The 25,005-nt window shown below is 45.3% G+C and overlaps 1 protein-coding gene across 4 annotated transcripts in view; it reads left to right on the forward strand.

The window, feature by feature from the left end:
- LOC140133187 (TGF-beta receptor type-1-like) overlaps positions 1–25,005 on the forward strand; it is a 113,451-nt gene that overhangs the window by 42,410 nt on the left and 46,036 nt on the right. For all 4 annotated transcript variants that reach the window (XM_072153003.1, XM_072153004.1, XM_072153005.1 and 1 more), the window contains 4 exons: positions 3,634–3,864; positions 4,503–4,670; positions 12,910–13,066; positions 16,830–16,954. In XM_072153003.1, coding sequence (XP_072009104.1) covers positions 3,634–3,864; positions 4,503–4,670; positions 12,910–13,066; positions 16,830–16,954 — 681 coding nt within the window. The remainder of the gene's footprint in view (positions 1–3,633; positions 3,865–4,502; positions 4,671–12,909; positions 13,067–16,829; positions 16,955–25,005) is intronic.

Here is a 25,005-nt window from a genome sequence, read left to right on the forward strand (position 1 = left end):
GGTATGCTGTATACTACTGGGGGTATGCTGTATACTACTGGGGGTATGCTGTATACTACTGGGGGTAGGCTGTATACTACTGGGGGTAGGCTGTATACTACTGGGGGTAGGCTGTATACTACTGGGGGCAGGCTGTATACTACTGGGGGCAGGCTGTATACTACTGGGGGCAGGCTGTATACTACTGGGGGCAGGCTGTATACTACTGGGGGCAGGCTGTATACTACTGGGGGCAGGCTGTATACTACTGGGGGCTGGCTGTATGCTACTGGGGGCTGGCTGTATGCTACTGGGGGCTGGCTGTATGCTACTGGGGGCTGGCTGTATGCTACTGGGGGCTGGCTGTATGCTACTGGGGGCTGGCTGTATGCTACTGGGGGCTGGCTGTATGCTACTGGGGGCTGGCTGTATGCTACTGGGGGCAGGCTGTATGCTACTGGGGGCAGGCTGTATGCTACTGGGGGCAGGCTGTATGCTACTGGGGGCAGGCTGTATGCTACTGGGGGCAGGCTGTATGCTACTGGGGGCAGGCTGTATGCTACTGGGGGCAGGCTGTATGCTACTGGGGGCAGGCTGTATGCTACTGGGGGCAGGCTGTATGCTACTGGGGGCAGGCTGGGCTGGCTGTATGCTACTGGGGGCAGGCTGGGCTGGCTGTATGCTACTGGGGGCAGGCTGGGCTGGCTGTATGCTACTGGGGGCAGGCTGGGCTGGCTGTATGCTACTGGGGGCAGGCTGGGCTGGCTGTATGCTACTGGGGGCAGGCTGGGCTGGCTGTATGCTACTGGGGGCAGGCTGGGCTGGCTGTATGCTACTGGGGGCAGGCTGGGCTGGCTGTATGCTACTGGGGGCAGGCTGGGCTGGCTGTATGCTACTGGGGGCAGGCTGGGCTGGCTGTATGCTACTGGGGGCAGGCTGGGCTGGCTGTATGCTACTGGGGGCAGGCTGGGCTGGCTGTATGCTACTGGGGGCAGGCTGGGCTGGCTGTATGCTACTGGGGGCAGGCTGGGCTGGCTGTATGCTACTGGGGGCAGGCTGGGCTGGCTGTATGCTACTGGGGGCAGGCTGGGCTGGCTGTATGCTACTGGGGGCAGGCTGGGCTGGCTGTATGCTACTGGGGGCAGGCTGGGCTGGCTGTATGCTACTGGGGGCAGGCTGGGCTGGCTGTATGCTACTGGGGGCAGGCTGGGCTGGCTGTATGCTACTGGGGGCAGGCTGGGCTGGCTGTATGCTACTGGGGGCAGGCTGGGCTGGCTGTATGCTACTGGGGGCAGGCTGGGCTGGCTGTATGCTACTGGGGGCAGGCTGGGCTGGCTGTATGCTACTGGGGGCAGGCTGGGCTGGCTGTATGCTACTGGGGGCAGGCTGGGCTGGCTGTATGCTACTGGGGGCAGGCTGGGCTGGCTGTATGCTACTGGGGGCAGGCTGGGCTGGCTGTATGCTACTGGGGGCAGGCTGGGCTGGCTGTATGCTACTGGGGGCAGGCTGGGCTGGCTGTATGCTACTGGGGGCAGGCTGGGCTGGCTGTATGCTACTGGGGGCAGGCTGGGCTGGCTGTATGCTACTGGGGGCAGGCTGGGCTGGCTGTATGCTACTGGGGGCAGGCTGGGCTGGCTGTATGCTACTGGGGGCAGGCTGGGCTGGCTGTATGCTACTGGGGGCAGGCTGGGCTGGCTGTATGCTACTGGGGGCAGGCTGGGCTGGCTGTATGCTACTGGGGGCAGGCTGGGCTGGCTGTATGCTACTGGGGGCAGGCTGGGCTGGCTGTATGCTACTGGGGGCAGGCTGGGCTGGCTGTATGCTACTGGGGGCAGGCTGGGCTGGCTGTATGCTACTGGGGGCAGGCTGGGCTGGCTGTATGCTACTGGGGGCAGGCTGGGCTGGCTGTATGCTACTGGGGGCAGGCTGGGCTGGCTGTATGCTACTGGGGGCAGGCTGGGCTGGCTGTATGCTACTGGGGGCAGGCTGGGCTGGCTGTATGCTACTGGGGGCAGGCTGGGCTGGCTGTATGCTACTGGGGGCAGGCTGGGCTGGCTGTATGCTACTGGGGGCAGGCTGGGCTGGCTGTATGCTACTGGGGGCAGGCTGGGCTGGCTGTATGCTACTGGGGGCAGGCTGGGCTGGCTGTATGCTACTGGGGGCAGGCTGGGCTGGCTGTATGCTACTGGGGGCAGGCTGTATGCTACTGGGGGCTGGCTGTATGCTACTGGGGGCTGGCTGGGCTGGCTGTATGCTACTGGGGGCTGGCTGGGCTGGCTGTATGCTACTGGGGGCTGGCTGGGCTGGCTGTATGCTACTGGGGGCTGGCTGGGCTGGCTGTATGCTACTGGGGGCTGGCTGGGCTGGCTGTATGCTACTGGGGGCTGGCTGGGCTGGCTGTATGCTACTGGGGGCTGGCTGGGCTGGCTGTATGCTACTGGGGGCTGGCTGGGCTGGCTGTATGCTACTGGGGGCTGGCTGGGCTGGCTGTATGCTACTGGGGGCTGGCTGGGCTGGCTGTATGCTACTGGGGGCAGGCTGGGCTGGCTGTATGCTACTGGGGGCAGGCTGGGCTGGCTGTATGCTACTGGGGGCAGGCTGGGCTGGCTGTATGCTACTGGGGGCAGGCTGGGCTGGCTGTATGCTACTGGGGGCAGGCTGGGCTGGCTGTATGCTACTGGGGGCAGGCTGGGCTGGCTGTATGCTACTGGGGGCAGGCTGGGCTGGCTGTATGCTACTGGGGGCAGGCTGGGCTGGCTGTATGCTACTGGGGGCAGGCTGGGCTGGCTGTATGCTACTGGGGGCAGGCTGGGCTGGCTGTATGCTACTGGGGGCAGGCTGGGCTGGCTGTATGCTACTGGGGGCAGGCTGGGCTGGCTGTATGCTACTGGGGGCAGGCTGGGCTGGCTGTATGCTACTGGGGGCAGGCTGGGCTGGCTGTATGCTACTGGGGGCAGGCTGGGCTGGCTGTATGCTACTGGGGGCAGGCTGGGCTGGCTGTATGCTACTGGGGGCAGGCTGGGCTGGCTGTACGCTACTGGGGGCAGGCTGGGCTGGCTGTACGCTACTGGGGGCAGGCTGGGCTGGCTGTACGCTACTGGGGGCAGGCTGGGCTGGCTGTACGCTACTGGGGGCAGGCTGGGCTGGCTGTACGCTACTGGGGGCAGGCTGGGCTGGCTGTACGCTACTGGGGGCAGGCTGGGCTGGCTGTACGCTACTGGGGGCAGGCTGGGCTGGCTGTACGCTACTGGGGGCAGGCTGGGCTGGCTGTACGCTACTGGGGGCAGGCTGGGCTGGCTGTACGCTACTGGGGGCAGGCTGGGCTGGCTGTACGCTACTGGGGGCAGGCTGGGCTGGCTGTACGCTACTGGGGGCAGGCTGGGCTGGCTGTACGCTACTGGGGGCAGGCTGGGCTGGCTGTACGCTACTGGGGGCAGGCTGGGCTGGCTGTACGCTACTGGGGGCAGGCTATATACTTGGCTGGGTCTGTGACCAATGCATTTCCCACCCTCGGCTTATACTCGGGTCGGCTTATACTCAAGTATATACGGTAATTTCTGATTTTGACTTTCTTAAATCTTGATTTAAAAGAAATTTTACTGCATTTACTTAAATGGCTTGTTTGTAATATATCATTAATTTTTGTAATCCAAGGTCTCCCATTACTTGTGCAAAGAACCATTGCTAGAACAATAGTTTTACAAGAGAGCATTGGCAAAGGTCGTTTTGGAGAAGTGTGGCGTGGAAAATGGAGAGGTGAAGAAGTAGCAGTAAAAATTTTTTCCTCAAGGGAAGAGCGTTCTTGGTTCCGTGAGGCAGAAATTTATCAAACTGTAATGCTACGTCATGAAAATATCCTTGGCTTTATTGCAGCAGATAACAAAGGTTTGTAAACACTCTGTAACAATATTTAGTCTCCCCATTTAAATTTGGAAATCAATTAATCTATATAATTTTCCACCTTAGGAGACCTATAAGGGCAAATTTAGCCTTTTTTTTTTTTTTTTTTTTTTTTTTTTTTTTTGATTCTTCACAGAAATTAACTGGCATTTTTATGTAAAAAGGGAATGCTGTCAATTCTGAAAATTTGTTTCAAAGCAATAAAAGGGGTTTCCCCACAAATTCATAGGATAACAGACCTACCATCTCTATTCAATTTTGTCTGTTACGATAAAATGGATAGCCGTTGAAGCAATGCATGCCGATCAAAACTTTTCTTAAAACAACCTGTTAACATTTCTGCGCTGTCATTTTAAGATGGTTCTCATTTGTTATGGAAGAGAAGCCATCCATTGCCAGTGAATGTTACGGGCTTATGTTGGATATCAGCAATAGATGTTGTTGGCAATCTAGCTAGTTATCCAGAAATGGCCTTTTGACAATGAAACAGTTATATTATTATCCAGAATACAGTATTTTTCAGTTATGAAAAAAAAATGGATTTGTGATAACAGTAATAGTTTTGTTTTATGTCTATGCTGTAATTAAATGAAGTAATAAATTCTAAAATGTGCTTTTTTTAGATAATGGAACATGGACGCAGCTTTGGTTGGTTTCTGACTACCACGAACATGGTTCACTTTTTGATTACCTAAACAGGTATACAGTGACTGTGGAAGGAATGCTCAAGTTGTCATTATCTACTGCAAGTGGCCTTGCTCATCTTCACATGGAGATTGTTGGGACACAAGGTAACTTTTTTTTTTCTAAAAGTAGACCTATTGCTAATGTCACAAAAGAGCCCTCCTTTTTTTTTTTTTTTAAATTTAAAATTAGTGGTTTCCCCCTCACCATGACGGCACCAAAGAGAAAGGGTATGTCAATTTGTGCTCTTTGTAGTAGAGAAAGTGGCAAAAGAAGACAGGGAGAGAGCGCTTACAGTGTGACCTCTAAGGGGACAAGTTTGAGCGTTAAGGTGAAGACTATTCTCATTGTGTGTGGTTGTGCTAAGAATGGGCACAACGCTATTTAGGGCTTCACGATAGATTGGTTCTGGTTCTGCCTCCAAAGGTCGATCTCCTGTGTAACGTTGCCACACTATACAGGATATGTGGAAGTGGTCTGTGGTTTTGGTCCAAACAGAGGGGCGATAAGTTTTTCAACCAAAAGGGGGCCTATTGTGATTCCTTGTAAAACATTGATCCAAAATACTGTCAGATTTTTCTTGATACAGTTTTTATTGAAAATTGATTAAGGTTGTTTGTAAAACAGTGTAACACGGTGACTATTTCCTACATGTAACATACCTTGTCAATAGAGCTGTAATGTGTGACCACTTGTTTATTTGTGTTTATAAAAAATCTAATAAAAATTATCTGATTTAAAAAAAAGTGGAGGGGCCTATATATAAAAAGCTGTTGGTTAGTACGACAAAAAATTGATTGTTTAGTTATGCCAAAATTTGAAATTTGGCAAATATTTCTAAAAATTATTCATTTTCAAAGTTCAAAATGTTCTGCTTTTCAGGCAGGTAGTCATAGCACCCAAGTAACTTTGTAACTATTATTTCCCAAATGTCTGCTTTATATAGGAATTGGTTATTATGCATCCTCTCTTTTCTAGGTTGTTAGGAGGTTCAGAGTGGTCTGGTGTTTCTATTGTACTCTACAGCGTTGTTAGATAGTGGAGGTTTCCCATAATGCTTTCACTGTAACACTGCTGCGTTTGTTTTGGCACTAGGAGCTGCTTACATTAGTAAGTGCCGAATGTGACAGGTCCTCTTTAAAGGAAATTTACCATTTGATTTGATGCATTATGAACATTCCTTGAGAATGCTGTAGCGACACTGATACAGAAACATATTATCTTTAAAGGACACCTGTCATCAGGTCTGTGTCACTAGTCCTGTCACCTCTACCTGTTGGAGCAGCTCACAAGGATCCCATCCCAGCCTTTATCTAGTTGTTTCATACATTAATCATTGTAAAATCATCTATTTTTTATCATGTAAATGAGGCTGGTCACATGGTCAGAGGCAGTGATGTCACCCCTGTTACCCCTCCCCTCTCCTCCCCCTGCTCATGTCTGTGTGTAATGTATAGTAAAGTATTGCTGGTATCTGTGCTGCATCCTCCTAATATACAGGTGAGAGACACAGACATCAGCTACACATGAATCTGACATGTTCTGCTGTAACATGTCTGCCTGGAGCTGTTGTATCTCTCCTAAACACACACAGACATGCACACACAGGCTGCAGGAGGCGTGGCCACCAGCACCAGGAAGCACATCATTATGCAGCCTCACATCATTATGCAGCCTCACATCATTATGCAGCCTCACATCATTATGCAGCCTCACATCATTATGCAGCCTCACATCATTATGCAGCCTCACATCATTATGCAGCCTCACATCATTATGCAGCCTGTCAGTCAAGCACTGGGGGTGTGGCTGTGCCTCCCACTCATGAATAGAGTGGACAGCTTGAATATGCTAATGCTTCATTGGACATTTCACAGGTCATTTGCATACAGCTTTAGGACCTCATTGCTTAGGTTTACAGGCATGTAGAGGGACAATGAAGGGGTAGAGGCAATGCTCTCTAATGGCAGTTTATGAAAATATATTTAGTTTAGGGGGGTTATTTTGCATGACGGGTTCTCTTTAATTCCTGAACTGAATGCTTTTGCTGAAATAACAATAGTAAAATTATGATAGAGGCTCCTGTGGCTGCCCTGGGGCTCTCCTCACTCTGCAGCTATGTTGTTTGTTTGTATGTTGTTATACATGTCAAAATTGCAAAAATTGAAAGGAAAGGGTTAATGGGGCTGACCGCTTATTCATACTTTAACCCCTTTCCGCATCAACAACAAAAGCAAGGTGCCTAATATTAAATAAAACTTAACCTTTAATTGGTATACAATAAACAGCCACATATAAACCTGTGGCTATAAGTCTTCCGCATCAAGACTTAACTTTACGTCATAGGACGCGGGTAGTTCCCACATCATGACGTAGAGTCACGTGAAGGTGATTGCTCGGGCTCAGAAGTTGAGCCTTTGCAATTATCGTGGGGTCCCAGCAGTTCGATCCTGCAGTAACAGCTGGGATTGCAACTATTGCAATCCCAACTGTTTAACCCTATAGACACCACAGTCATGGTGTCCATGGCGTCTATAGTGCATTGCCGCAACGAGCAGGGCTCAGAGGTGCCTATTGTTGCCATGGCAACCCTGAGGTCCGATAAGGAATGGTGAAATTCCGGGGAAAAAAAATGCTAAAACCATAAACAAAATTTTTTTTTTTTTAACCCCCGCCAAGAAACTTTTAATAAAATCGATTATTAGCTATTGAACCCATTGTAGTTGATGTTCCTGCAAAGTGGATCTCTTACACGAAAAAAATAATTCCCCATATTTCCAAATTGCAAAAAAAATAAACCTGTTTATAGCCGGTTTTTCCCCTAGCGTCCCCCATGACGGCCCCACATGGAGGATGACCCTTGACCCTGCAGGGACAGAAGGCGGGGAGGTTAAACCCCCCCCCCTGCATCCACATAACAGTGGCTTCGGGCAGGGAGTGGAAAGTACTCCTCCGGTCTCCGCCATGGTTCTTACCTTTATCCGAGGAGACTGGGGATCGCGATCAGTGGCAAGCCTCCTCTTCCTGGTCCCACGAAGTCTCCAGCCGGCTCTGCCTGTGGCTCCAGGAGGAAACCAAAGACACCCGGCGCCACCATCTTGGTGCTCCCGGCCGCGTGTCGGGAGCTCGGTGACAACTTCCGGTGGGCCGCGTCGCACCAGAAGTGACGTATCGGGCCTTTTGAAAACTAGCGCGGGGCGCCAAAATTTAAAAAATAGCGCACGCTGATCTGAGGTCTACAGGATCTACTCGTGCCGCCAGCACTAATCGCTCTGCACACTGCTCTGGGGTCTAAAGGATTGCATCAGCGGTGACTCTGTCGTGACACTCCTAACCCAGTGGGTGTAAGGTACTTTGTTAAGGTCTATGCCTTTAATGTTGCTGTACAATGTTTAAATTCCTAATTCTGTCATGCAGGTGCGGCTTTTTACAACAAAATTTTGTATAAGGTCAGGATTTGTCTTCTTGTAGTACATGTTATGGTTTAAATTTATCTAAATGCATGATACTCTGTTTAGATTGAAGGCATGGAATCCCTGATTATGGATGTAACACTACCAGAACCCCCACCTATAACTCCTGTGAGTGGTTTCGGAGGTATCTGGGAGGATGGGGGGGATTTCCCTCCTTTACCGAAAGTTTCTGGAAATTCCTGATCTCCATCTCTTTAGCAGGATCCTAAGGACAGGGAGAAAACTAAAGAGGTGGAGAGGAAGAAAACATCCTCTAAAAGATGCAATATGTGTTATAATAAACTACCACCCAATTACAAAAAAACAATCTGCAAAGAATGTATTGATGGGTTAATGCGAGAAGAAAGAACGTCATTTATGGATGAAATGAGGGGATTCATAAAGAGTGAAATTCAGACGTCAGTGTCTTCATCCATTTCCACATTAATCCCACAATTACAGCCACCTTGCAAAAGACCTAGAGTGGTAGAATCCCAATCAGAATCTGAGGCTGAACAGGCTTCCACATCAAATATGGAGCTATTTGAAATGGAACCACCTCCTTCTTCCTCAGCATCTAAAATGGAATGAAAATATATGTTTGTATCTGAAGATTTGGATGCTCTCCTAAAAGCTGTACGAGATACACTTAAAATTGAGGACATTGAAGAATCCAAGTCGGTACAGGATGAACTTTTTGGCATTCTAAAAGCAAAAAGGAGGGTATTTCCAGTTAACGAAATCCTAAAACAATTAATCTTAGAAGAATGGAGGGAACCAGAGAACAGGATCTTGGTATCCCGAGAATTCAAAAACAGGTTAATATTTGATGAGCAGGATTCTCGTCTATGGGATAGCCCTCCTAAGGTAGACATACAGGTAACTAAAATTGCAAAGAAGACGGATCTCCCGTTTGAAGATTCGATACAATTGAAGGATAGAAAAGCAAATAGCTTATTGAAGAAAGCCTGGGAGTCTAGAATGTTGAACCTTAAAGCCAATATAGCAGCAACAACATCAGTAGCTCGTACAATGTTCTTCTGGTTGTCGGGATTGGAAAACCATATTAGAAGTGGAACCCCGAGGAAATGTCCTCTTAGATATGATACCAACTTTAAAATCTGCAACAGCGTTTATAGCCGATGCATCAGCAGAAGGAGTAAGGTTTAGCGCGAATGAAGTCGCTCTCTCAAATTCAACTAGACGTACGTTGTGGCTGAGACAATGGAGTGGAGACTTTAATTCCAAATCCAAATTGTGAGGCATTCCGTTCCAGGGAGAATATGTTTTCGGACCAGAACTAGATGCTATTCTAGAAAAGGCTGCAGACAAGAGAAAGGAAATTTCCTTATTCCAAGGGAGGAAAAGGAAGAGGTTTTCTCCTCAGCTCCAGCAATACAACTCAACCGTTCAGAAAGCAATGACGCCAGAGTGGGGGGAAAACTCCTAGGATTCAACCAACAGTGGGCACAAATAACATTGAATGCCTGGGTTCTGAATCTGTTGGAGAATGGCTACAAATGGGAGTTAACAGCCCTTCCTCCCAAGAAATTTGTAGTGACGAATCTACAAAATCAGTCCCTTTTTCTTCAATTATGGCAGGAAGTCATGAAACTACAAGAGATGGGTGTTGTAGTGCCGGTACCGAGAAATACTGCATTGACCGGACATTACTGCCCTTTTATTTCTGATTAAAAAATAAAACAATGGCTCTTTCCGACTTATCTTCAATCTAAAGTCACTAAACAAGTTCATCCTCTACAGGAAATTCAAGTTGAAAAAGATCAGTTCAGCCACAAATTTCATTCCTCGTCATGCATTCCTATGTACCATAGATGTGAAAGATGCCTATTACCATGTACCCATTTGTCTGCAGTCCCAAAAGTACCTCAGGTTTGCGATTCCCTCTCCAACAAACAAAATATTCAGGTTCCAATACAGGGCTTTACCGTTCGGGGTCTCATCAGCCTCAAGGACCTTCTCAAATTGTAATTTAAATAATAACCCATTTTGAAAATGAAGAACTTCAAGATCATTCCATATCTGGATGACCTGCTAATAATTGGGACTACAGAAGCAGAATTGATCTTACACAAGAATCTGACTATTTCAATCCTACAACACCTGGGATGGATCATCAATTGGGAGAAATCCAATCTTACCCCAGCAAAGTAACTGTCTTTCTAGGTACACAACTGAATTCGAGTCTCCAGATGGGAAAAAAGGGAAAAAAAGGAGCCTCATGATTCAAAAAATGTTATTATTCCTGTAATGTCAGTATTGCACAATAAGAGAGGCAATGAAAGTGTTGGGGCATCGAACTGCCTGCATAGGAGCGGTCCAGTGGTGCCAGAGTCATACGAGGACCTTTCAAAGTTGGATTCAGTCATCCTGGGACAAGTATCCCTTACACCTGGATCAAAAGATCCAGCTACCTCCATCCATAAAGTCATCCCTGGTATGGTGGACAGAGGAAGAACATCTGAAAAAAGGAGTTCACTGGTTTCCTTTGCCAGTGAAGGTCGTTCAGACTGATGCAAGTCTTTCAAGCCTTTGCAGGCCTTTGACGACTCAGAAGCGGTCCTCAAACTATCGGGAATTGAAGGCGGTCTGGAGAAGTACTGAAGGGGGCTTCCCAATATCTGGAAAACTCCCATATCAAAATCTACTCGGACAATGTGACGACAGTAGCTTATCTCCGCCATCAAGGGGGCACCAGGAGTCAAGATCTATTACATCTATCGAGGAAAATTTTCACCTGGGCAGAGAACAATATCTTATCCCTAACAGCTATACATTTAAAAGGGAGTCAGAATGGAATAGCAGACTTCCTGAGTCGGAGGTTGATAGACCATCACGAATGGTCTCTAAACCATGAAGTTTATGGCCAGGTAACACAAAGATGGGGAGTTCCAGTGTTAGACCTCTTTGCTACCAGAGAGAACACCAAAACAGGTGTTTTTCTTCTCGTGTTTCGATCTATCAGAATGATGCGTTCAATCACAAATAGGACGCACCCTTAATGTATTGTGAGACACTGAAGGGGTTAACTGTGGATGGGCGGTATGTTTCCCCTAGGTTTTGCTATTATGCAAGGCCTTCGTGCTGAGGTTGTGTTGTCCAGCACCTTGGACACAGGTGATCGGAGCAGCCTAATCAGTTTTGCATAAAGCCGCTGAGCAGAGCTGAAAGTGTTGTCTCTCTGGAAGGAGGCTGGAGAGCACGCAGCCTTGACCTCTGTGCCTGGAGCAGCCAAGTGTTTTTGTTAGTGGTGAGTCAGAACCATTGTTTAGTTAGCACCCTGACGGGTAGGATATTATTTTGTTTTTGATGCCTGAATGTGAAGGCTGTTTTATTTTTCCTGCTGAAATAAACACAGGCTAGACCTGTTTTGGACTATACTTTGGTGTCACTGTCGTGAACTGCATCACAGCACCCCGCTACCACGGTCTCTACTGGGCCAAAACCCCCACAGTATGCTTTTCCTCCAATGCCGTTGATCCCTAAGATGATACAAAAGGTTATCGCGGACAGGGCAAAAGTGATTGTAATAGTCCACTTCTGGCCAAGAAGAATTGGTTTGCAACACTAAAAGATTTAGCAATAGCAGAACCAATGTTACTTCCATGTCGGAAGGACCTTCTTCATCAGGGACCAATATGCCATCCAGACCCGCAGAGACTTTCAGCTTGGATCCTGAATGGGGACTGTTGAGGTCAAGAGGCTTGTCAGACAGTGTGATATCTACACTTAAGGCAAGTCGTAAACCGATAACGTTTGCAATTTATTCCAAAATATAGAAAAGATTTGTATCTTTTTGTGGAACAATAACCCCTAATCAATTCTCCCAATATTTCTCAGGTCCTGGATTTTCTACAGGCAGGATTTGAAAAGGGGCTAAAAAAAAAAGGTCTCGACTGAATTTCATCAAAATCAGGAAATCATCTTGCCTTCTTTCTGCCAGGATCCAAATAATCCAAAAGAGATGGCCAGGCACTCCTTGGATGTTAAAAGAGCTCTGTTACAATACTTCAAACAGACTGAATCTTGGTGTCAGGATTAAAATATCCTTCTTCAATATGGGGGTAGAAATAAAGGCAAAAAGCCTCCAAAGCATCTATTGCAAGATGGATTCAATCAGTCATCAGAGCAGGATACGCAACTCAGCAATTAGAAACTCCAGGGAAGGTTAAGGCACACTCAACTCGGACCATGGCAGCATCCTGGGCAGAGAAGAGAGGAGCATCGATAGAGGAAATTTGTAGGGCTGCTACTTGGTCCAACCATATGACTTTTGCAAAACATTACAGACTAGACTTACAGAGTTCTAGAGAGTTAGCCTTCGTTAGAAATTTTTTACAGGCTGCCCCCCCCCCCCCCCCAAAGAAATGGTTATTTATGTCTCCATGTGGGGCCGTCATGGGGGACGCTAGGGGAAAAGTTGAATTATTCTTACCGTTAATTCCTTTTCCATTAGTCCACCATGACGGCCCATGTATATTCCCACCCTATGTCATATTGTTGATATTTGAATGTTTTATGCCTATATTGTATGTGAATGAACATATAATAAATGGATTGTATTCAGTGCCAAGGTTCGTTATTGGAAGCCACTGGTATGTGGTTGTGGGAGGGGGGGGGGGGTTTATCCTCTCCGCTTCCTGTCCCTGCAGGGTCATGGGTGATCCTCCATGTGGGGCCGTCATGGTGGACTAATGGTAAAGGAATTAACGGTAAGAATAATTCAACTTTTCATAGGTGCAATTCCATAGAGATTACAATCTTACTACTATGTATTTTCTATTTCTGCATATGTTATATATTCACATTTCACTTATATTGTGGACTTACAAGTTAATTTGTGCATTATGAATATCCTTTTTGTTTTTTTTAGGAAAGCCAGCTATTGCACATAGAGATCTTAAATCAAAAAACATACTGGTCAAGAAAAATGGAACTTGCTGCATTGCAGATCTAGGATTAGCTGTTCGACATGACTCTGCTACAGATACAATTGACATTGCACCAAATCATAGAGTTGGGACAAAAAGGTATGGTCATTTTCATTCATAAAAGGCCTCTTTATGCCACTATTTATACACACAAAAATAAATATTGTATTGTGTTTTCCTGTGGCTATTACCATTTTCATAGTAGCTAAGGTTGGAAAAAGATATTGGTACAATCTGTAGCCAGAAGAGGTGCGGACACAGTGCAAACTTTGGCAATACTGCCCTTAGTTAAAATGTGTCCTAAAAGTAGTCGCCACACTTTCAAGCAACCCGCACCCCTTCTCCATCAGACATGGTATCTATAACTAGGCAAAGAAAAGCCATTCTTCCTCCTCCTTACTGCAGTCTTTAGCAATCGATCACCTAAGTCACTTTAAAGGAAACCGTATGTGAGCAACCATCCAAGAGTGCAGACACTATAAATGCTCATGTGGTGGTTTGGTGTGGTTAGTACTGGTGGCTTGTGCCGAGCCAAGGTGGAGAGCACCAAACCCTGATTACTTTTCTGCCAATGTTGTACCCGCCTTGTGAGCACAGCAGAAGACATGTCAAACTGTAATGCTGGCCAAGGGAAACTTATTTCCTTTCTCACCCACTGAGAAAATGAGGTTGAGAAGCAAGCGTGCCAACAAAGTGCCAAGAAAGTGGCCAGGTGATATCAATGCTATTGAGAGCATTCCTTAAGCACACCATGAATGTGCAGCATGGTATTGTCACACAGATCCTCACCTGGTTAAAGGGAACCTACCACCACGATTCTACCTATAAAGGTAGATCGGGTGATAGCTCTTTTTTGGGCTAATCCTCATGTCCCGGCTATCTTTTAGTAAACTTTAATAAGCGGGTATGTAATTTTTTTAAGCGGCTGCTGGGGCGCGGAGTAGCCAGACACGTCGTGGCTACTCCAGGCCCCAGTAGCCTCTTTTCTCCTCCTACCATTTCATCTTCAGTGCGCAGCTACGAGGAGCTTGTTCGAGTACCCAACATTCTGCGACGTTCTGCGCATGCACGGTAGCGCCGTCCTCGGAGCTAGGTACGCGCAGAACGCAGGGTACACGGACGAGGAGCTGCGCGCCGAAGATGAATTGGTAGGCTTAGAACGGAGGCCTCTGGGCCCCCGCCACCCGTGTATAGCCAGCCAGCCCCCCGCCACCCGTGTATAGCCAGTCAGCCAGCCCCCCCGCCACCCGTGTATAGCCAGCCAGCCCCCAGGTAGCTAAAAATATTTTACATTTCTAAATTTTATCACTATTGTGATAAAGGGTTAACAAACATTCTACATTGAGTAGAATTCTATTCTTTTTGAATAGATTAAGATGTGTAGTTTAAAAAAAAAAATAAAAAAAATCTGCAGATTTTTGGGAAATTTCTGAAATTTAGGCCTTAAACCCTTTTAAAAGCCATTCTCTTAGGATAAAAGGATAGGTGAAAAAGATAAGCCAATATAAAACCGACCATATGATATGTTTTAATAACTTAATTAGTTGGGGGTATACGTTTTTGTATTAAAAGCAGAAAATTTCACCAGAAAATAGCAATCAGTAATAAGAGGTAATACTCCTACAAGCTGTTTATTTTGTTTGTGTCATTTATTATGATTATGAAGGTAAACCCTTTCACGTGTTATAATGTTTAAGGGGCATATAAATTATGTCCCTTTATCATTTTGCCCTCAACCCTTTTCTCCATTATTACCAGTTATTAAATTGTAAATTATATCTTAAGGCAGTGGTGGCGAACCTATGGCACGGGTGCTAGAGGTGGCACTCTGAGCTCTTTCTGTGGGCACCCAGGCATTCACCCTAACACATAGTATGACAGACAGGACTCAGGGCTGCCTCCTGCAGTCCAATACAGCCCAGGAAATGCCATGCTCAGCGCCATATTGAAGCAACATCCTTGGCTGCCAGGGCTACAGGAGAAACGAGAAAGTGTGGACAGAGAGAGATTATTTTTGGAGCTCCTGGTCTGGGAACCCGGATTCTTCCTTTTCAGGGGTACCCTGGAGGGAAGCTACAATCCAAATTTCTCCATCATATTTCTATTATATTGGTTACCTAGCAACCACGAGCTACTATGCAGCGCTTGGTTAGTCACATAAGCTGCATAGTAGCTCGTGGTTACCTAGCAACCATACTCACTTGCGATCATGTGACACCCGTCACTTCCGGTTTTCAGTGACGCGAGCCATGTGACTAACCCGGAGACTTCCGGTCTCTGATGGACATGGCGCCTGATTCAAACGTCTGGTTCCTACAGCTGAGGGTGAGTGCAATATGGAGGGTATATAAGGGGAGCCTAGCAACACAGGGGGCATCTTTACCCCTGAGGAAGTCTCCAGTTGGAGACATAACGCGTGGGGAGCCCTCCACCTCCTGATCATTCCACCACCCCGCCTGCATGCTGCCATTTCTCTGGTTTGTTTGTCAGGTCACTTGTTATATGTACTAGGGTTTGCCTCCATTACCTTTATCGACTTTTTACCATGTTTACATTGTAGGCATTAATTCACTTAACCCTTACTTCCATGGCAGCTTGACAGATGCACTTGCACTTTATATGTGTCTTTTCATTGTTTAGGGGTGGTTTTGGGTGGATACCACCCATTCAGCAGGTGTCTTGTTTTTGCACCGACCATAGTGCATTACATGGTAGACAATTGTATGTACTTTGGTACAGTTTTAATTGATTTTATATGCATGTTTGTGTTCAGTGTTGAATATTAATAAAATTTATGTTTTTTGAATCAGATCATGTCAGTGACGCACTACTTTTTTTCTCTGATTCTTGATATAATAAATACAAGCTATACACAAAATGTAATCGCTATATGTAGATATAGTGCCCAAGTGCTGGAATTATACCTCACTTGATATCAAACAGAGGTCCTAAAAGCGCATAAGATTAGAGTATCAGGATATCCTATTGTATATACCTTGTGCCATGCTGATGGTGTGGTGGAACGCGCTGGGGTATGAAACCACCTCGCCGTATGTTTTACCCTGCAATGAAATGGCTCTTGCCCCTGTACATGTGAGGTGTTTTCTCTGTCCTCACTCCAACTTGCCATGGTGGGGCTCTTTTACTAAGGGTTCCGAACGCCACACTTTCATCTGGTTTCCCGAATATTTCCATTTTGAGCCGAATTGCCCTGGCGCAAGTGATCGGATTTTGGTGCACCGGGGGGCGAGGCCGTCGGACAACATTACGGATTCGGACAAACCCCGGAATTTAAGAAAGCTTTTGTCGCAAGATCAAGCACTCACATGCACTAAGAAGAAGCAGGAGAACTCCGGCGGACCTCGGCGCAGCAGCGACACAGGAAGGAACTCAGACGCACAATCCTAGTGAATCGCGTTGGACCCGAATCCACGTCGGACAACGCACCACAGGATCGCGACCGGACCAGGTAAGTAAATCTGTCCCTGTATGTCTGGGTATGTTAAATAAATAACATTGTAAGAAGATGAGTATAGAAAAATTCTGCTCCTGTCCTCCAGCAAATAAGATTGCTTAGGATGAGGTGCAGGATCCAGAGCTATTAAGCAGTGCCGCCCATGAGTGTGTGAGTGTTTCTTGTCTATGAATTTATTTTTTTTTGTCCCACTATTGGACATGAATATGCAATCATTCAATTGCTTGTTTGTTACAATACGTCAGTATTGCAGGGTACCATCAATGTCCGCATATGTAACACATGGTCTGACACTGCATGTAAGGTCCTGACTGTGACAAAAAAAATGTTAAGTAGAACTCCTGTTGAAAGGTAAGGCACACTTGAAATTTTATTTTTATTTAACAGGTACATGGCACCAGAGGTTCTTGATGACTCCATAAATATGAAACATTTTGAGTCTTTCAAACGAGCTGACATTTATGCAATGGGATTAGTCTTCTGGGAAATAGCCCGTCGTTGTTCAATTGGAGGTAAGTTGAGATCTTTTTTTATTGTCTGTTAAGCCCCATTAGTTGAGTCTTTTATACCTCTTTTATTTTAAGTCACATTTATAATCACCAAATGATGGTGGTAATGTTCAGAAGGTTTTCAACATTAACCCCTTCCTGCATCTGGATGTAATAGTACTGACCTGCTAGTGACTTACTGCATACCACAGTACTGTTAGTTCTGCTTGTGAGCCGTTGCCAGAAGCTGAGGGTGTCTGCTATATATCATGACTGTTAAATAGAACCCATCGAGCAAATTAATCCCAAAACTAAATATATTTTCATTAACTGCCATTATAAGCTCCTATCCCTTCATTGTGCCTCTACATGCCTGTGAACTTACACAATCAAGGACTAAAACTGTATGCAAATGACCTGCGAGAGGTCTAATGAATCATTATCAAATTCAGCTGCCCAGCTTATTCATGAATGGGTCATGAGTGGGAGGTACAGCCACACCCCCAGTGCTTGACTGACAGCCTGTATAATGATGTGAAACTTTTTGGTGCTGGCTCCTCTATATACTTCCTGGTGCTGTGTGAGAGTGATACACCTGCTGCAGGATGCAGCCATGTGTATGGGAACGCATGTTGGGTACATGTGTATCTGGTGTCTGTGTCCCTCACATGTGTATAGGAGAAAAGAACATGTTAACGGGTAAAAAACAGACACCTATATATTGCACTCAAACATGAGCAGGTGGAGGAAAGGGTAGGGGTAACAGTGACATAACTTTATCGATGTGGCCAGCCTCATTTACATAATACATAAAAGATTATTTTACAATGATAAATGTATGAATTGACTAGATAAAGGCTGGAATGGAATCCTTGTGAACTGCTCCACAAGGAGACGTGATGACACCCACCATCGGGACAACTGCCTTTTGTAGGATCTGCCTAACTGTCCACACATGCATTTGCATTCTTGGAGAATTACTGCACTGCAATACAGTCATGGCCATAAGTTTTGAAAATGACACATATTATATTTTCACATGATCTGTTGCCCTCTGATTTTTATGTGTGTTTCTCATGTTTTTATCACATACAGAAATACAAGTACAATCATATTATGAGTAACAAAAGCTTTTATTGACAGTTAGAATGAGTTAATGCAGCAAGTCAATATTTGCAGTGTTGACCCTTCTTCTTCAGGACCTCTTCAATTCTCCCTGGCATGCTCTCAATCAACTTCTGGACCAAATCCTGACTGCATGCAGTCCATTCTTGCACAATCGATGCTTGCAACTTGGCCCAATTTGTTGGTTTTTGTTTGTCCACCAGTCTCTTGATGATTTGACCACAAGCTCTCAATGGGATTAAGATCTGGGGAGTTTCCAGGCCATGGACCCAAAATCTCTGTTTTGTTCCCTGAGCCATTTAGTTATCTCCTTTTGCTTTATGGCATTGTGATCCATCATGCCGGAAAAAGCTTTGTTGATCACCAAACTGCTCTTGGACGGTTGGGAGATGTTGCTCTTGGAGGACATTCTGGTACCATTCTTTATTCATGGATGTGTTTTAGCTAAGACTGTAAGAGAGTCGATTCCATTGGCTGAGAAGCAACACTTGGCATGAGACAAGACTGGTGGTATCGCTTACTTTGTCTTCTCCAAACAAGCTGTTTTCCAGATGTTCCAAACAATCGGAAAGGGGATACATCAGAGAAAATTACTTTACCCAGGTCCTCAGCAGACCACTCTCTGTACCTTTTGCAAAATATCAGTCTGTCCCTGATGTTTTTTTCTGGGGAGAAGTGTCTTCTTTCCTGCCCTCCATGACACCAGGCCTTGCTCCAAGAGTTTCTGCCTCACAGTGCGTGCAGATGCGCTCACACCTGCCTGCTGCCATTCCTGAGCAAGCTCTGCACTGCTGGTAGCCTGATCCCGAAGCTGAAACACTTTTAAGAGACAGTCCTGGCTCTTGCTGGTCCTTCTTGGGTGCCCTGGAGCCTTTTTGGCAACAATGGAACCTCTCTCCTTGAATTCCTTGATGATGCGATAGGTTGTTGACTGAGGTGCAGTCTTTCTAGCTGTGATACTCTTCCTTTTTAGGCCAGTTTTGTGCAGTGCAATGATGACTGCACATGTTTCTTTAGAGATAACCATGGTTAACAGAAGAGAAACAATGATGCCAAGCACCAGCCTCCTTTTAACCCCTAGGCGCACCTGGACGTTATAGTATTTCCTGATACTATACTTCCCGCACCGGGACGTACTATAAAGTCCTGCTTCCGGCACAGGTTCACGAACAGACCAGGCACTAGAAGCAGCGGCTATTAGCTGCCTATCACAGCTGACACGGCACGTTAACACCCGCGATCGGTTGCGAGTGTTAACCCTTTACACGCACCAAAGTCTGCCGAGTGCCCGGGGTCTGACTGTAAACTGTCTGCATGTGCGTCTGCATGTTCAGACCGTTTACATTGTTCTACAATGAATTGGTATGGTTGAGCAGTGTATTGGACTTGAACCAGCGATCAGAGCATCGCTGGTTCAAGTTCAAGTATGGAAAAGTAAAAAAATTTAAAAACACTAAAGTTTGCACATTAGAATAAAAAGAAAATGCATAATATAAGCCACAAAAATGTCACTTAACCAAAAAAACACTTAATAAAGTATAAAAAACACACACTCACTCACTCACTCACTCACTCACTCACTCACTCACTCACTCACTCACTCACTCACTCACTCACTCACTCACTCACTCACTCACTCACTCACTCACTCACTCTCTCTCTTTTGGTATTGCCGCGTCCGTAACAATCTGTATAATAAAACACAATTACTGGACCAGTGAATAAAACCGCAAAAAACAATTCGAAATAGATAATTTTCAATTAAATTAGTAAAATTAAATAAACACACAAGCCCCACATATCTGGTATCGCTGCGTCCGTAACAATCTGCTTAATAAAACAGAATTGGTATAAGATCGGCAAAGTGAACCCATTTTTAATAATTCCCTATAAAAAAATGCTCTAAAAAGTGATTAAAAATGGGAATTATTCTCACCGTTAATTCGGTTTCCATTCGTCCACCAAGACGGCCCACCTGGAGGATGACCCCTCGACCTCTGTAGGGACAGAAAGCAGAGAGGTTAAATCCCCCCCCTTGCACTCACATACCAGTGACTACCAAATAATTACACCGGCAGTGGATGCAACCCCTTTTATTGCATGTTTATTTCACATACACTATAATACTACAATATACTATCATAGTATAACAATAAATATATATATATATATATATATATATAATATAATATGGGTGGGAAAAAATACATGGGCCGTCATGGTGGACTAATGGAAACCGAATTAACGGTGAGAATAATTCCCATTTTCTATATCGTCCCCCATGACGGCCCACCTGGAGATTTATCAAATAATTCCTTAGGGAGGGACTACAGCTTGCAAGACTTTTCTACCAAAGGCTAATTCTTTGGTATTCTGGACATTCAGTCTGTAATGTTTGGCAAAGGTTAATTGGCTCGACCAGGTGGCAGCCCTGCATATTTCTTCAATGGAAGCGCCCCTCTTTTCTGCCCATGTGGCAGCTATAGCTCTGGTTTAATTGGCTCTGACCCACCCAGGAATAGTCAGATTCTGGGACGCATATGCTCCTTTGATGACCAGCTGAATCCATCAGGCGATAGAGGCTTTGGATGCTTTCTTTCCTTTGTTCTAGTTGCCGAACTGAAGGAGAATATTGGAATCTTGGCGCCATGATTCCGTGCTTTTTATATAATGTAGTAAGATTCTTCTCACATCCAAGGAATGCCAAGTAGTTTCTTTTGGAGATTTTGGATCCTGAAAAAACGATGGAAGGAAAATTTCTTGATTTAGATGAAACTCTGAAGAAACTTTAGGAACAAAGGTTTTTTCAAGCCTTAAAGTAACTCTATCATCAGAGATTCTCTAGTATGGCTCTCTAATTGACAATGCCTGAATCTCTCCTAACCTTCTAGCGGATGTTAAAGCTATTAAGAAGGTAAATTTTTGGGTCAAGTCCTTTATGTTAGCATCTTCCATTGGCTCAAATGGTGGCCCAGTAAGGTAATTAAGCACAAAAGAAAGGTCCCATGATGGGATCTTCTGTATATAATTTGGTCTGTCTGGATGTGGCTTTCACAAACCTGCTGATCCATCTGTTATCGGCCAAGGGTTGATCAAAGAAAGCGCTTAGTGCTGAAATCTGGACTTTGAGGGTACTGGTCTTCAACCCTTTGTCAAATCCGGACTGCAGGAAGTCTAGGATCTGGGAAATATTTGGAGATGTTTGGTTAGGTTGACTTGAACCACAAAATGACAAACTTTTTCCATATTTTATTATAAATTGCAAAGGTGACTGGTTTACGACTTGCTTTCATAGTGGTCATTACCTTGTCTGAAAGACATCGTAACTTTAGTAATGACCTTTCAGGATCCAAGCTGAGAGACTGAGAGACCGCGGGTTTGGGTGATAGATGGGGCCTTGGGACAGGAGATCCTCTCTGACAGGCAGAAGTATCGGTTCCGCTAGGGCCATTTCTTTTAAGGCTGGGAACCAGTTCTTTTTCGGCCAGTATGGCACTATTAGGATTACAGTAGCCTTGTCTGCCCGAATCTGTTGTATGACTCTGGAAATCACTGGAATAGGAGGAAAGGCATGCATAAGAGGAGCATCCCAAACCTGATTTGAATGCGTCCATCTGAAGGCCTGACCCGGTGCTGTCCAGCGAGTAGAAATTCTTTACTCTGGAATTGGTTTTGGTAGCAAACAAATCTATCGTCGGATGACCCCAAACCTTGGTTATCTCTTGGAATACTTTGTCGTTCAGACACCACTCATTTTGATCCAGGCGATTCCAGCTCAGGAAATCCGCCACCTTGTTGTCTTCTCCTCTTAGATGGATCGCTTTCAATGAGAGGATATGTTTTTCTGCCCAGGAAAATTTTTTTTCCGATAAATCTAAATCTAGGAGTTCTTTGTTCCTTGTGCCCCCTTGATGCTTCAAGTAGGCCACTGTTGTTATATTGTCTGAATAGACTTTTACATGATGTTCTCCGAGTTCTGAGGCACTGTTCTTCAAAGTCTCCCATACCGCTCTTGGTTCTCGGTAATTCGAGGACCGATTTTGGATGGAAACAGCCCACTGACCCTGAAGAAGTTTGTCTCCTAAATTTGCACCCCAACCTGACTGACTGGCATCTGTTTGGATTACTTTGATTGGCCATGGATGCCAGGGTATTCCTTTCATTAAATGTGACATTTCTGTCCACCAATTCAGGAACATTCTGACTCTTGGAGGTAGTTGGATATTCTGGTCTAGATGGTGGGGGTTCTTGTCCCAAACCTCTAAAATCCAGCACTGGAACCTTCGAGTATGACTCTGACTCCATTTAACAGATTGAATGCAAGCCGTCATCTGCCCCCACACTCTCATGGCTTCTTATTGTGCTAGTAGTGTAGATTTGTACTGTTAGCCATGGAGAGCAGAAGAAGAGTGAAGAAATCAGGCGATACCTTTTTGAGGCTAACTGAGTATATTTGATGGTGAGCTTTCGAGAATACTAGTTCTCTTCATCAGACATGATGTTATGCATGAAACAGAAAATTCACAGCATTTTATGCACACTAAACAGTGATCATCAAAGGATATTAAAAAAAAAAAAAAAACCTCTAAAACAACAGATAAAACAGGGACATCTTATTTACAACAGGATGGCAATAAAAACATATTAAAAACCTATGAGGCGAGACACATGAGCCCTGGCTCTTATCTGCTTGTGGCCTCCAGGTCAGAGGTAGGAGGTCATGAAGCTGGCATGAATGTTAAGACCACTTTGCAAGGTGTTGAATCTCCTCATCAATTTATACTCCCATTCTTTCCTTTCCCTCTGTGTCTTAAAATGTCCCATTAAAACAGTAATCTGCAAATCCTCCATAGTGTGGTCCTCTCTGGAGAAATGTGCAGCCACTGGCAGATCTTTCCTTTCATTTTTAATATCAGCTCTGTGTGAGTTCATACGTTGATGGAGTCTCTGACCTGTTTCTCCAACATAAAGGCCTGTGGTTGGACACTGCTGACACATAATAAGGTAGACCACATTAGAGGACCTGCAGGAAAAGGTCCCCTTGATCTGATGTACCTGCTGTGATTGAGGTACAGGTACCTGGTCACCCGTGCAAATGTACTGGCATGTTTTACACCTGCTTTGCAGGCAGGGTGAGGTACCATTTTCTGATGGGGGTCTCAGGGCACTCCGGACAACCAGTTGTTTCAGGTTTGGTGGTTGCCGGAAGGACAGGAGAGGAGGGCCTGGAAATATTTCTTTTAATCTTGTGTCTTTATGCGGAATCGGTTGGAGTTCCTTGGCAATGTGACAGTTTTGTTGTTGGAAGTGATGTATCTTCTGAATGAGTCTGTCCCTTTTTTCGGGAGAAAGAAACGACATCTGTAAAGATGTGTTCAGAAGTGTGCCTAGGAATATTGTGTTTTTGCTGGGTGTCAGTTTTGATTTCTCCCAGTTTATGCACAAGCCTAGTTGTTGCAGGGTAGTAATCGTCAGATTCCTGTGTTGTATAAGTTCCTGTTCTGTCTGACCAATTATCAGTAGGTCGTCCAGGTACGGAATCACCGCCACTTCCTTGGATCTCAAAAATGCCACTACTTCTATCATGATTTTTGAAAAAGTCCTTGGGGCAGACGAGATCCCGAACGGGAGAGCTTTGTACTGAAAACAAGCTGTGTTTCTCTCCGGGGGTAACTACTGCAAATCTGAGGAATTTCTGGGATGGTGGATAGATTGGTACGTGGTAGTATGCTTCTTTTAGGTCGATGGTACATAAGAACGCATTTGGCGGAATTAATGGGGTGGCTGAGCATATAGTTTCCATCTTGAATCTCCTGTAAAGAATATGCTTGTTCAGGTTTTTCAGATTGAAGATTAGACTGAATGTTCCATTTGGTTTTGTTATGAGAAATAGAGGTGAATAAGGACCTTTCCCCTGTGATTGTCTGGGAACTGGAGATATCACATCCATGGCCTTCAGCTTCAGAACCTCCTGCCATAAGCTGGTGGTTAGTGACTGCGATGGTTGCTTTGTTATCATGAAGTTGTTGGGAGGAAGAGAAGTCAGTTCTAACTTGTATCCGTCTAGTAGAATCCGTAAGACCCATGGATTTGAGGTTATTTGGGTCCAATGTTGACGGAAATTGAGCAGTCTTCCTCCCACTCTGGTGTCATTGTTTTCTAAAGTTAGATGTTGAGTTACTGGAGCTAAGTAGGAATCCTCTTCCTCTTCCACCTTTGGAATAACTCAATCTACCTTGTTTGCCTTTACCTCTGTACGGAAACTTCTTCTCTTTTGGGTCACGAAAGGATTGTTTCTTTTGACCTGTTCTTGTTTCAGGAAACCCTTTTTTACGATCCGCAGCTCTCCAGAATGGCGTCTAATTCTGCACCAAACACATATTCACCCTGGAAGGGAAGACTACAAAATTTGGCTTTAGATCTGCAATCGACACTCCACTGTCTTAACCAAATGGCATGTCTAACTGAATTTGACAAGGCACTTTCTTTTGCAAAGAATCTTACTCCCTCAGCCTTCGTGATTTTGGTCACCTGGACATCTACTTTGGGTGTAGCATTCCAGTTTTTTACTTCTTCCTCATCAAATATCAAACGATTTTTGAATTCTTTAGAAACAGAAATTCTATTTTCAGGCTCTCTCCATTCCTCCAATATCAATTCCTTAAGTATCTTGTTTATTGGAAACACTCTTTTCTTTTTCGCCTTAAGTATGCCAAATAGTTCATCCTGTACAGATTTTGCCTCTTCAATGTCTTCAATTTTTAAAGTATCTCTGACTGCCTTAAGTAACGCGTCAAGATTTTCTGATGCGAATAGGTATTTTGACTCCATCTTAGTAGCCGCTATAGACTGGGAAATATCCATATCTATGGAAAAAGATGTACTAGCTTCTTCTGATTCGGATTCAGACTCCATTACCGTGGGCCTTTTAGGTGGTACTATTTGGGGAA

The sequence above is a fragment of the Engystomops pustulosus genome, chromosome 5 (assembly GCF_040894005.1).
Source record: "Engystomops pustulosus chromosome 5, aEngPut4.maternal, whole genome shotgun sequence".
Lineage (NCBI taxonomy): Eukaryota > Metazoa > Chordata > Amphibia > Anura > Leptodactylidae > Engystomops > Engystomops pustulosus.